The 14,935-nt window shown below is 36.6% G+C and overlaps 1 protein-coding gene across 1 annotated transcript in view; it reads right to left on the bottom strand.

The window, feature by feature from the left end:
• The window catches only part of Dek (protein), a 20,714-nt gene extending 6,333 nt beyond the window's left edge, over positions 1 to 14,381 (bottom strand). The window contains exons 1-5 of the mRNA XM_027377558.2: positions 14,224 to 14,381; positions 6,625 to 6,841; positions 606 to 763; positions 298 to 452; positions 1 to 58 (exon numbers count right to left, since the gene is read on the bottom strand). The exon at positions 1 to 58 is cut by the window's left edge and continues 84 nt beyond it. Of these exons, the coding sequence (XP_027233359.2) occupies positions 1 to 58; positions 298 to 452; positions 606 to 763; positions 6,625 to 6,841; positions 14,224 to 14,259 (624 nt within the window). The 5' untranslated portion in view covers positions 14,260 to 14,381. The remainder of the gene's footprint in view (positions 59 to 297; positions 453 to 605; positions 764 to 6,624; positions 6,842 to 14,223) is intronic.
• Positions 14,382 to 14,935: the final 554 nt, after the last annotated feature.

The following is a 14,935-nucleotide window of genomic DNA, read 5'->3' as shown; positions in this document are numbered from 1 at the left end:
GCCAGCGCGCTCCAAGCCCAATATCAAAAGCATCTTCTTGATCTCAGACATTAAAATCCTTCGAAAGAGAGACACTGATTAGCCTATGTAATGCATCTTTTGTTATTAACATATATTATTTTTTTGTGTGTTTTTCAATATTTCAAAATAATGGAAATATAATATGGATGGCAGAGAAAGATGACAAATACTTTATAAAGTGGAAACAAAGGGTGGGAGAAAGGGTGGTCAGGAGCAATGCTGGGTAGGTAGGCTGGAATGCATGAACATATGAACATATGGGACTCAGATGCTAACCTCTCTACATTACTTAATTTCAAATTGTACTTTTTATCCTCTTTTGTAAATGGGAAGCCATTGAATTTCCTTAAGTTCTTTTTCACCTCATTCCCACTTCCAGGCCGACTGTAGGCAACTCTGTGTAAAACCTTTAGGTCATCTACTTGCATTTTCTGAAATTAGATCTTCATTAGTAACTATTAATTCTTATCTGCTTACTATCAGAACAAGTATAACTGCTCTGTCACAAGAAGCATTAATCATCCTTGTCTCTATGGCATATAAATAAAGCAAAGAACAATGGTGTACAATAGCTTTTATCTTACCATTATCATGGCGTTAATGTATGGAATGTCCCCGAGTGCTGCACCTTTTCCTGAGGCTTCAGGCTCTTCTTTCTTAGTCTCCTGAACAAACCTCTCCACCTTTTTACGGTCTCTCTTACCACTCATCTCTAAAGGTTGGTCATAGAGAGGTCGCACATCTGAAATGGAAACCTTGAAATTGAGGTATTTATGCTTTGGTGTAAAAGACTGCTCAATAAGTAAACAGGAATTTGGCAAAGACAATTTCTTTTTTACTTAAAACCTTTATCTGCCTAATATTATATTTGATAGTGTTGAGTTCTCTTTTCTTTGGCCATTCATTCACTAATCAGTATACTTTTATTCAAAGTAAATCTTATTTTGATGTAAAACTTCACCATTCTGGGGCAGCATTTATGAAAGGTCATAGAATTTTCTTCAATAAATTTAAAGAACGTCCTATAAACAGTCTTTGACTCAAAGATTGTTAAAGACTGTCTATGATACTATCCAAAGACTATCCTTACTGATTTTATCTCACACTGTTGCCACATTTAAGTTATTATTTAAGTAAACTAATATTTCCATTTTAAGACCTTATAATAACAATCCAATGTAATAATGATGTATGATTACTATTGCAGTAAATCTGAAATAAATATACCCATTTTGTTATCATTGCATCCGCTAACAAGGTACATGGTACCATTTGTAAAAAAAATATGGTAAACGTGAACAAACATGCTGCTGAACAGCCCCACAAAGATTACTTTTTACCCACTTCTTGTTGCACTGTATGTATAATTTGTATTTCAAATATCATAATATATACTTTGTAGCAAAATCTTTATAAAGGGGCTGTTACACTAGTCTTAGCTGTCTGAGGATCCCTTTGTGGAGTGAGATGCTTCCCCACCTATGAGGGGAACCTAGATGAAAATTCCCCCCTCTAATAGCACTAAGTGTGAACCACTATACTGGTCTTTCGCACTGCAAAAAACTGCTATATAATTACTACGAAACTTGTAACTTGGTCATTAAAAGGGGATTATTATACTATATTAGGTACAATAACTCTGCAGGAGTAATATATATTACAACTAGGAATGGTGTCACATTAGAATTTTAAAGATTGCCTAGAAAATGTTTATTTGATTAACAAACATTAACGAACATCTACTCTGAAGTGCTGAAGACACGCAGATCACTTCAGAAATTATTTAACAGCCAAAGAACAATTATGGAATACCATCTACAAAATCATGGTAATAGAACATTAAAATAACAATTATGGATTAAATCAACACGAAACATTGATTTGTATATATGTATATATGTATGCCTGGCAATCTATGACTCACTGACAATTAATTATATTTTACTTATTATATTATTTGCTTCCTCCCAAATTTGTCCTTTATCAGTTCATAATTATGTTTTGAATATCATTTGTTACACAAATAGTGGTATAAGCTATTTCAAAAGTTTATTGTCAGATTTGTTGAAATATGGGTATTGGGGTAGCTGGCACTGTTGTATGATAACAAACAAAGTAGGTGGAATGGCTTTTCTAAGTTCAATGTCCTCGTTCTTGAAATTTTTCAATCAATAGCCTATGCAATGATACTGATAAAATCCATGACTGTCTTTGATGTACAGTTATTGCAGGGGGATACTGTAGACACTTAAGTCTTTTTTTGGGATGATGGTTCTTTACAGGGGGATACTGCATAGTGTGACCAATACCACCCTGTACTTGACAAGACACTCAATTGGCATTTAGAAAGGGGTTTTTGCACTATTCCCATCGATGGAATGTAATGTCTGTAAGCCTTGACTGGAAGAGTGCTAGCTCCTAGGAAGACAACATTTCCATGCTCACCATCATCAAATCTTTTTAAGATGTCAATGTTTGCAACGGTCAGCTGCTAAGCAAAAGCTTCGCCTATTCAAGTTAGTTAACAAAGGCTACCAAAGGAAAGGATTCTCAAAAACTGAAATAAATGTGAATACACAAGTAAAAACACATTCTTTACTACAAAAACCTCTCTATAACACAAAGATCTGGAATACAAACACACCATTCTGTTACTTCATTAAATCTTCAATTAGAAATCACATATATTAACCTGCTTGCTGTGGGTGTCACATGTGACACCCGGAATACTGACCATGGCCACCTATCCCACCTGTGCAAGGCTAGATTGGAGCTTGTGCTTTGATTTTGTTGACCAAGACAGGCAGCACGCGCGCAGGTTCCCGGATTGGTCTGCGCACAGACTTTTCATACCAACCGGAAATATGGACTATCGCCCTCCAAATGGACTACTGCCCGATAAAGGGTTTAGGAAGATGTATACATACAATGACTCCTACTAAGAAACTCAGTACTTTGCTCTGATCCACACTCCAACCCCACCTTTAACCCTTTGGATCCAGTTGCATGACGGAAATCATGAAGCTGAAAACCCCGGGCAATGGGTTACGCAAGTGGCCAACATCCAAGTTGTGCAGCGCGTAAGCCATGCGTGCAAGAACACCCATGAGCGGTGACAAGACTCTGTGCCTCCCCTTTGAAAAGTTATTTTGTGTAAACTTTTTTTTAGCCTTATCACCATTTTCCAATGTCCATATTTGTCTATTGATTTGCTTTATCCAGATAATTATCTATTTTCCTTGCAAAGACTCTATATCCATTCTCTATATAGTAAATAGCTCAGTGCAAGAAAAAAAAAAAAAAAAAAAAAAAAAAAAAAAAAAAAAAAGTTATTTTTGTTACATATCTTTTTTTTTTCTTTTCTTTTTTTAATTTTCATTTTTACGTAATACAACCTGCATCGCTGGTCACAGCAGCTAGGAATACAGTGCGCAGCATGGAAATGGTGTTCTCCCTGGAGCCAGCGCTCTTCCAGACACTGCTTACACATGTTACATTCCACATTTGTTTATCGATGGGAACAATGCTAAGCCCCCTTTTAAGTGCCAAAAGAGTCAAATCACACTCCAAGAGGTTTGTGCACTCATGGCAAGTCTTTTCCATCACCCTGGCCTTCGCTGATGATGGCAGCTCATGTTACCCAGGCCGTGGCCAATTTGCTCGGTTGACGGCATATTCACATCACCTAGGCAACTGCCCAAGTTTTTCCTTGACATGACCACAATGTCATCTAGGTCCAAGAGGTAAATGCACGCATAGTCAGCTGCTTGTAAACCAATACGTTTTCTTCCCCTACTGACACTTAAAATTATGAAAAGGATCTTTCTTTCACTTTTAGATCCTCTCAAATTATGTCTTCAATATCACAAGAGAAATGTTTGTACAGATAATCCCTATTGCTGTATTTGGCTTTCATGACCATTTTCTTTTATGAGGGTTTCAAAATAGTTTTGAAACAGTGGCAAGTGGTTCTCAGGATTTTGAACACATCAGGTTTCTCATGCTCTATGCTTCTTCTGCAGTACTTATTATGGGGCCTCTTATGAGAAATCAACCTCAAAAAAAGCTTAAGTAATAATGAAAACAACACGAAGAAAGTACAGGCGTATCTCACTACAAAACAATAGTGGGGGGTGGGGGGTACCCCCCAAAAAGTTGAAATTTTTTACTTTTTTTTTTTTTGTAGTCTTCAGTACATCTCATAGGTCGCATTTTTAAAAATTTATCTCCAAAAAATACTTGTGCTAGATCTATCCTATACTAAGGCTGTGTAGATAATTGATTTTCTGAGATGTACCAAAAGTCATTGGAATTTTGTACACTTGCCAAAGTTTGTTATTTTTCAAGTAAATCTATTAATGTTATAAATATATATATATATATATATATATATATATATATATATATATATATATATATATATATATATATATATATATATATATATAAAGCTTCCTTAGTGTACATTATGATGTGATGATTACTAACTCATTTTTAATAGGGACAATATTCTGTAGAGGTATGTATTGTTTTGTTTGTTCTTCTTTTTTTAAGATAATTGATTTTCTGAGATGTACCAAAAGTCATTGGAATTTTGTACACTTGCCAAAGTTTGTTATTTTTCAAGTAAATCTATTGATGTTATAATTATATATATATATATATATATATATATATATATATATATATATATATATATATATATATATATATATATATATATATATATATATATATATATATATATAAAAAGCTTCCTTAGTGTACATTATGATGTGATGATTACTAACTCATTTTTAATAGGGACAATATTCTGTAGAGGTATGTATTGTTTTGTTTGTTCTTCATTTTTTAATATAAAAGTAAATATTTCTGTCTAAGAATCTTAATAAATGCATCTATTCACAGAGACGACTTTTTTTTTTTTAAGAAATGGAGAAATATGGATGTCAATTTCAGTACAAAATCACCCTAGTTATAAAGTCCTAGCATGAATACATAGTAGTTTCCTCATTCTTGTACCTACACAATACGCTAGCTAATTCAATTTAACCCCCAAATTTTCACACACCCTCCCCCACCGCCAGGGACAGTCCCCTTAAAGCACACAGAAAAAGCACTCCTTGATAAAGAAAACAAAAATGCTTTTCTGCCATTTGGACACAGCATTTGACATCATCAATCATAACCTAAACAGGGAAAGAAGTTTGGAAGTTGCATAAGAGGTCAGAGAATGTTTTTGCATTAGGAAATACAACCAATCCCCCCCTCCCTTAGTTATTTATTACAGGAATAAATTTCATTCTGAGATACAGATTCAGGAACAGAACTGTAACTTAACCTTAAAACTATCTATATTCTAAAACTAACAGCCATATGCATAAACTACATGCTCAGTTCATACAAGGGCATAACTATATATTAACCCACTAGCGATGGTACATTTATAAGCTGAAAATAATATTTTCCGGGCGGCTTCAAAATCAGCGAACAAAAGAGTCCGGCAACTTGCCCACGCGCTGCCCGCCACGGGGGACAAAATCAGAGCATGAGCTGCAATCTAGCGTCGCACCGACAGGATGCCCAGTAATGTTTACTTTTCCCGGTGTCTCATATGTGGGACACCCGTCGTAAGTGGGTTAACCCAATGCTGCAGTGTGGCAAGTATGTGCATCCCATAGCTGTTCTGGATGAAGTAGTAGGTGGCATCGTATCACAATCATTCTCGTGCTCGTTAGCTCATCGGATGGAGTTTGTTTTTCTCCGATAGTAGTGGCATTTCTGCGGTTAAACTTAATGTCCCCTTACCAACTTTCATTTTTACCTGGGGTTAAAGGGTTAAAATTCTCAAAATTAGACCGCCATGTTGTATTCATGCTAGGACTTTCTAACTAGAATGATTTTGTACTGATATTACTGTCCAGTTCTCCCATTTCTTCAAAATAAATAAAAATCTGGTTTAGTTTAGTTGTCTCTATAATTCAATTCCCTTATTAAACTTTTCAGGCAGAAAAATCTACCTTTATAAACAAAAAAGAAAACAAAACGAGACACCTTTACTAAATATTGTCCTAATAGAAAATGATAATTCTGATTGACTTGATAATCATCAGAATGCAAAGTACACTATATATATATATATATATATATATATATATATATATATATATATATATATATATATATATATATATATATATTTTTATAAATATATATAACATCATTAGATTTTGTGAAAAATAACAGATAACGAACTTTGGAAAGCATCCAAAAATCCCGTTTCCCCCCAATTATTTTTACACATGCTTAGGTACATCCCAGTGGTCGTTAAAATTATTAAAACGATATATGAGACGAAACGCAATTATATACTCTATATTCTGCAAAAAATTCATAAGTTATCTCCAACATATCTTTTTTATGATGAAATGAGTAGAGCAAGGTAGGCAATCTTAAGGTCTATATTAAAAAAAAAGAGAACGATTGCATTGCAGAACTTATAATTTAGTTTTCTGGGGATAAAACCTACATTATAAGCAGGTGATTCATAAAACATTGAACTGCAAATTTACCATATAGATAAACAAGCTCAATAATGCTAACCTTCTTTCGGGGGAGTTTCAGGTGTTTCCTTTACTGGTGTCTCTTGCTTTGTTTCTTCTTTTTCCTCTTTCTCCTCTATTTTTTCCTCTTCCTTTTCTTCCACTTTAGTTGTGTCATCTTCCATTTCTTCCTCTTTTGGAGGCTCATCTTTTGTTTCTGGCTCTTCTTCAGGCGTATTGCCCTGCGCCTGTTCCTTCTCTTCTACTTTATCTGTTGCCTGAAAACCATTATAAAATTAGTAAAGATACTCTTACTTAAATACAATAAAATTTATAGTGTTTCTGTGATACACATTCAGATATTTGATGGTATATTGAAATAAGTTTTCTGGATTTTTTTTCTCTCTCTCTTTTACCTTTTTTTCATTTCAAAATCATACTAGTAAAATGTTAAAAAAAAAAAAAAGCTTGATGGGGCTAGGGAGATTTTGTGTCTCTCCATTTTTATAATGGTGAAGGGTTTAATATGCAAAATCAAGACTCCCAGGCAATGGTGCTCTCACCAAAGTTCTCTTCGTCTTGTTCACTCTCCCCTCACCCTCTCCCTCTTTGTCTCGCTCGTTTTCCTCTTGCCCTCTCCCTCTCTCTCACTCGCTCTCCCCTGTTCAATCTCAGGAAAGAAGAAACTGGAACTCATCCAGACTCAGCAGTACTCCATTTTACCAAATCTCTTTTGTTTTAATTAGCTAACACAACAACTGTTTACACATTTTCCTCATTCTAAAACTTAAGATACTCTTATATACGATCTCATTCCTTATGCTTAAAACCAAAATCTGCTGCCTTCAACACAACTTTATAGTTTTTCTTCAAAAGAAACATGGTGCATTGGAGAAGTCCAGAATGAGATGCCAGTGGTTTCTTCACTGAGATTGGACAGAGAATAACATTTGGCATTTAACCACTGTTAATATGTTCTCTCCCTACCCGACTTTGCTGTTTCTCTGCCCCTTATTTTCCCCTGGACCAAAAGCATGCTTTCCATCTTCTTTTACTTTATACACAATGAAAATTGTCCAATCTATATGCAATTTGTTGAGGCATGAGCTGTGACAATAGGCAGACTATAGTCATAAGCGTACATTTTACCAAGAGGGAGCTGGTAGAGTTCTCTAACAGTTTACTGTTGATTAACATATTTAAGTCTTATCTTGCTGCAAATAATGTGATAGAGGTCTGTACACCAAAAGTGAAGGCTAACAATCACTTGATCCAATTTTATTAGTAACAATTAATTGTGGTTAAATAATAGAAATTATCACACTAACATGCATAAAGTATGCATATAAACAAACTTTCAAGTTGTTAGTACTATAAGGAATAAATTATTTCAATACAATATACACATGAAGTACAAGCTAATGATACATGGTATTGACAGTGAACTGTTTGAAGGAGTAAAGGCTGAGATACATGACTCATTCAAAGTTTCATGCAGAATGGCCCTTAATGACTTCTTTATAGTCCCTAAGGCCTAACACGAGCTTCATAGGAAGGTTTCAGAACACTGAAGTTATTTGCGGGTGCCTAGCCTTAGGGTTCTACGCTGAAGCCTACCGATAGTAGTTCCATAGGATGCAGCTCTTTACAGTTTACAAGTCTTATTTAGAACTAATAAATTTTTTTTCCAATTCCAAAAACTTCCTGACCAATTTTTGCATATAGTTTGCCCTTACTGTAATGGACTTTAATTTGAATTGACTGCTATTACAAGCAATTTTTTGTTGTCTGTTCTTCCTCACCCACCATCCTACATATAGACAAAAGATTTGTCAACTGTCTTTCCTGCTGATCCACTGTGCAATAATTCTAGATACTCAGCAGTCAAAGGTCAGATGAGAAATAAGAGAACTTTACTTAGAGATACAGTCAGGGTTTATCTAACATGCAAATGGCTAACTAGCAATGTTTACTTTCTCTTGCTCTCACTTTCTAATCTCCTATCTTCAATAGCTCCAGGCCCATGCAACCTCTTTAGAAGAGTGATTCTCACTCCTAACTTTGTTATCTATAACCTTGTTTGGATGTACTTAGTCACTTGCACTTATGCCCTTAATACTATGTAGCTTACAGACAGAAGACAAGGGGGAAAAATAAAAATAGAAAATGTTGATGGCCATGCTATTCTTTTGATACTACAGCTTTTAAGCAAACCCTTGCTTGATTCACACAAAAAATGTGCTGACTGAGGTAATAAACAGTATAAAAGCATGCTGAGTATGGTGTTTCATCCAGCATACAGACCCAACAAATGTTAAATCTTGCAACAAAACTGCTGAAGTATCAATTCTGGGTTAGGCATCGACGGTGATGATTGGGGATTGAATTTCCGCATCCAAAACAAATCCTAATGCAATACAAATTCACACATTATCTGTATAGTCCATCCATATCATCACAGACTTAACCATCTGCCACTTATATGTCACTACTATCAAAGGGTTAATTTCCAAGGGTTGAGAATCACTGCTTCAGAGTGTCTAGCTTCTCTTACGGTGCCATTTTCTTTGGTCAATGGCAATCTCACTTCCACTACACTTTGATGCCATTATGATTTGTTACTAACCCAAAAAATGTGAATTATTCCCCAAAACTATAAAGACTTATCTATCTAACTCCACTTGATACTTGCTCTCATATGTCCTAGAAAACTAACAATTAAGGCTAACACAATACAAGCACACCATCAAGTCACCAGTGGAGCCTCCATGCTTACCAGCAAGATCACAATAAATCGATACTTTTGGGGAAGTGAGTGAATACATGAGTGAGCATGTATGCATGTTCTTTGACATATGTAGACCATTAATTTATGTTTTATATTTGTTTGCTCCATCTGCATGAAGTTAAAAATCTTTAGCATGTTTGTGCTACTGGTCTATACTTATATGTACCTGACACATCTTTTGAACATAGTAAAATAACAGAACAAGCTCTGGCTTTATTGAGTAATTTGAGAAACCAAGTAAAATCAGAATATGGCAGCACAATGCTTTTCAACATGCGACAGAGGTAGTTTAACAAATGGTTAATAGTCCAGTGCAGGACTGCATCAAGCAATCCTTGTTGCTTCTGTGTTCCTGCAGAAGCCAATGTAACTCTATTAAGTATATTCTAACAAGATCGAACCTGGATTGGTTCCTTACGTGACAATAGAATTACAAAAGACTGGATCAAGTGATGATAATATATAAACTGTGAAGATCTGTGAGCCTTTGCTGCAGCAACTGCTCAAGTAACTTGGGATCCTTTTTAACATCTGGCTGTTCTGTTACTTCCTCCTTTATGCAGCAATGTTTGTCATTAAAGATTCTTTATAAGACTGTACTGTTTATTTCCACATATTTTGATGTGGTTCAATTTTCGACAATTACCAAGATGCACTAAAAATCATACTTTAGGACAACAAAGATCTCTTTCCATAATTATCTCTTTAATGTTATGGTTAAAGTATATGAAAAGACAGCATCAACTAGAAAGAAACAGTTTTTAGAAAGGAGTCCTGGGGCAGAGACCCCATCTGGGAATAAATATACAGCATGTGTTTGGGAATTTGGAAGGTTTTGGGTTCAAATGGCGTTTCTGCATTTAGATTGGGGTCATTTGTTCAGGACTTAATTAGCTGATGGGAACATCAAAACAATAAAATATATTTGTAAAATACTTGAAAAATTTCTCAAAATCTTGAAACATGGGACACTTGCAGTTATAAACTATACTAAGGCCCTAAAACAAAGCATAAAACAACACTATTAACTATTAAAAACATTCTGCGGAAAGGGAAGCTAAACCGACAACAGTAATGACTCGTGTAAATCCCATGGTTTGGCACTTTATTGAAAAGACAACAAATTTTTACCTTGTATTTTCTGACAACTTAGGGCTTGCAAGAAGCAGTTCTTTCTCTGCCTTACCATGTATACATAGTACTGGTTGGTTAATCTAAGTATCAATAGCATAAATGCCTTTGACTCAGGGGTCAAGGTCAAGCCAAGAATTATCACAACTTTCAAGAGCAGATACATCAACACTTAGAAAGTAACCACATTAAATGCCATCCAGCGTATAAGCTATAATGATAGTGTTTTTTACCGAGGGCGACGCACCCTCTATAGACAGTCCCCAAACCAGGGCATCATGCAAGCCCAAAAACCCAAGGCTAACCTTTCCCATCTTCTACTTATTCTCTAGACAAGGGGGTGGCAAGCCCCCTATACTCCCCATTTATTAATACTTTGTGCTAATTTATAGAAAATGAACATTAGAAAATTTAGTTGTGTGAGGTGTTATGGAGAGTCTCTGAACGGTGATATACAGCAGAAATTTTTATCCTTTCACTGTAAATATGAGGCTGCAGCAGCTGTACCAGCATTAATTAATCTATTTCTTATGCTCTATCAACTAGTCTCCATTTCCCTCTATTTCTATGTATCACTCTTGGTAACGTTAACCCAATGGATAAACAACCCTTAATTTTTCCTACATACTTTAAGGTGTATTAGTTACCGAGGGTGAAGCACCTTCTATAAACGACGTCCCAAAACCAGGGTATCATGCAAACCCAAAAATCTAAAGCTAACCTTTGCTATCTTCTATTCATTCCCTACATACCCCTCATTTATTAATACTTTGTGTCAACTTAAAGAAAATGGAGATTAAGAACGCTGGGTTTGTGAGGGCATTGTGGACAGTCGCTGAGCAGTGATATGCAAACAATGTTTTCATTATTTCACAGTAAACACGAGGCCACTGTACCTGTGTAGTTTATGAATCTATTTCAGTAAGTGTTATCGAGAGCTATGCACCCTCCAGAGACTATGTCCCAAAACCAGGGTATCATGTTAACCCAAACACCCAACCTTACCTTTCCTACCTTCTACTCAATCCCTAGACTGGGGGTCAAGCCCCCCATGTATCCACCCCCCCCCTTTATTAACACTTCATGCCAACCTATAGAAAATGGATATTAAGAACTGGCTGTGTGAGGGCGTTGTGGACTAAAGGCGTTTTAAGTAGGGAAAGGCCTTGCCTGAAATCTCAAGCGTTTTACTTGCTAACTCAAGCATTTCGCTTGCTTTCTCAAGCTACCTCCGTAGATGGCTAGACTTGCGCTTGCTAAGTCAAGCAGTGTACCGTCACCATGGCAATGGCGTCGGTCGCGTACCGTACTGGTCACGATCCTTCGAACGCGGTCGTTGGCCAGGAACTCCGCTTAATATCTCATCAGATAAATAATTTTTTCACGGTATCTGATACTGTAATTTTCTTAAAATCATATTCAAAGAAATTGAAATGAACTGAAAACCAAAGGAGATAATGGAGATTATGGGAATAAAAAGTGTTTTACTTATAAATAATAAATTATTATAAGACGAACAATTTACCTCTTATTGTTAAACTCCTCGCCCCTCTAAATCAAGAATATATCTGCTATTCTATGAAATAAAGAATATTTCAAGTGAAAAAAGTCTGAAAAATTCTAGCAACATTCTTCTGTTGATATTGTATTCGATGATTTGTTATATCTAACCTCATAAAATCGGATATATGGGAATGGGTAGGCCTATATTTTAATTCAGGGATATTAATTTGTTTTAATAACGCATCAGAATGAAAGGGCTGTCAATCAGAAGTGTGTGTCATTGTTTTAGAGGCACTTTATATGAATATAGGAGAAAATATTGCGCTTTGTTAAGATGTTTGGGTAGATTTACTCTGCCATCTTGATGTGGCGCTAGCTTGTCAGTTGTTTTGAATTGCACCCTCAAACTGTTACCAACCGCCAGTGAAATAAACTTGTGCTCGACTGGTGCATAAGTTATCTCTTTCCGAGATTATTGGTGGGAATATTACTTTTAAAATCCAAGTATGTATATTTTGTGTGTTATTTTGATATTTCTATGCTCATCAAAGACTGTTATGATTTGTATTTTATAAAAAGACACTTCCACATGTCTGGCATCATTGAACAGGGCCTGCTTGCCTTGGAAAGCGTTTTAAGCAGGGAATGGTACAGCACTTGGTCTATCGGCAAGAATTCTTGCCCAAGCGCTCCCCTGCTTAAAACGTTTTGTCTCTGAACATTGATATACAGTGAACATTTTCACCATTTTGTCATAAATATGAGGCTGCTGCAGCTGTACCAGTGATGCTCTTAACAATATTTCTTGTGCTTTATAAGATGGCTATGTCCATTTCCCTCTATCTGTATGTGTCACACAGAAAGGGGGAAATAGAGGTAACTTCTCCATCTATTTCTTATGCTTAATAAGATGGCTGTCTGGTTGGAAAATATGTTGTTCACAGATACATCGTAGCTAGCAACAATGTATGAGCTGCACCCTGTGAGGAAAGGACATTTGTGGTGCAAGCAACAGCAATAGTTTTTCACTCTTAATTACATGTTCTGAAGTATCTTGATGATTAATAGATTGTTATTCATGTCTGTTTTTAAATATGGATGGACTTTTTTTTTTTTGTTTAGTTGTGTTAGTTCTCATGGAATTCAAATATCTGCGAGAAAGAAAATTGTGTGCGAGTAAAAATGATCATTGCTGTGACTTAAAACTATTGAAGATTGGCACGACTGCAAGCATTTGCGTGTTTTCCAACATGGAATGGCTGTCCATTTCTCTCTACCTGTGTGTGTTGTTCTTGGTAACATTATCCCTTTAAGTTCACATCATATTTGTAGGCTAAATATCCACAAGCAAGACCAATTACGGATTCCAATATATAACTTGAGTGGCACTTACATTGAGAGGTTCAAAGAATAAGCTCTGGCAAAACCTCTTTCTTTTAACATTTCTGACACTCACTCCTAAGGTGTAACTTTGTAACTGTGACAAGAATGGGACTCAAAGAGAAGTAACTAATAAAATGAAAACAAATCATTATTCCTTGTTTGAATTCAGTATAGTTTTAGGAGACCAGTAAAATCCAATGATTTTTTTTTTTTTTTGTTTTTTTAATCAAGCTTTAATCTCAAACACTGAATATCTACCACTCAAATCTTATAGTAGATGTATAGGCCTATGAGACAAATAGGAATTCCTGCCGGGACTTTAACCTCTATTTCTGAACTCCTTCAGTTCAAATGGTAACATAATCTAAGCTGAATAGACAAAAATGAGGAGGCTTCCTATAAAAAGCGAAATTCTCATTGCTCGAACCCCAAGCTAGGCCTATCCCGCCTCGGCCAAGTGGGAAACCACACTTGACCAGCGTCCTCTCTCCCTTCGAGGGCGAGGCGAGGGTTTGAGGGTTCTGACCTCCTGGAAGGGTCAGAGTAAGCATGGGGTCAAAGGCAGGTCAAGAATCAGGTCTAGGAAGGTGCCGAGGCCGCCCTCCAGGTCAGCAGGAGGTCAAGGCTCGAGTCATAGAGGGGGTTGAGGCCGCCCTCCAGTTCATTCAAGGTCAAGGGTCAGTGTATTTTTAATGAATTCTCTCAGTCTGATTGGAGTCCTTGCAAGAGGTCTTGGGAGCTCAAGCCGCCCTCCGCAGCGACCTCCTCCCGCCCTCGCCGTCCGCCTCCCGCCCTCCTCCGCCCGCCACGCCCGACACGCCCACGACGCCCATCACACCTGCACGCGACACTTACCTCCTCCATCTGTGGCTTTGTTTCGTCGTCGGACATTTTCCCGTTTGAAAATCCTCCTCAACCTGGATATAATCGACTCGGGGGAGAAATGGCGGGTAAACGACGCTTGTCAAAACGGACCAATCAGCGCGCGTCTTTCTCCGAGCGCGGGACAAGTGACGGTCGGGACGCGCAGCCATGGAGGAGTCTCTATTTTTTACTTTAATTTTTTTTATTATCTGCTCTTATGAATGCACGGGGTGCATTTCCGGAGTATTTACATAGTCTGATCTCAATTGAGACTATTTTCGGGATCCTTTAAGAGAGACATTCCCCATGAGCACCTGAAAGTCCGATAGTCTGCGCAATAAAGATTTCTGGCTACTAGAAGGTACTGTCCTTTTCTCGGCGTTCCAAATTATCACATATTTACAAAACGATTATTCAAAAATTTACGATATATGGTTACGGTTGTTGTCATGAAAATCGGGCACATGGATTTGGCAAGTCTAGCTGTTGCTAGGCTGAGAGTGTTGCTAGAAAGAGTAGAGAAATAAATGGATTATTACAAACTCAACCTTTCTGAAAAATGACATCATTCTCTCACGATGGTTATCAAAACCAGCCCTCAAATACTACAGAAATAAAGCGAAGATTAATAATCACATTAGAATTGTGTTGAAATGTACGGGCATTTGTTGGCAGCATTTTCTCATTCTTCATTGTTGTGTTC

Source organism: Penaeus vannamei, chromosome 26 (genome assembly GCF_042767895.1).
Source record: "Penaeus vannamei isolate JL-2024 chromosome 26, ASM4276789v1, whole genome shotgun sequence".
Taxonomy (NCBI): domain Eukaryota; kingdom Metazoa; phylum Arthropoda; class Malacostraca; order Decapoda; family Penaeidae; genus Penaeus; species Penaeus vannamei.
Note: the sequence above shows the minus strand (reverse complement) of the source record. Positions and strands in the feature narration are given on the sequence as shown.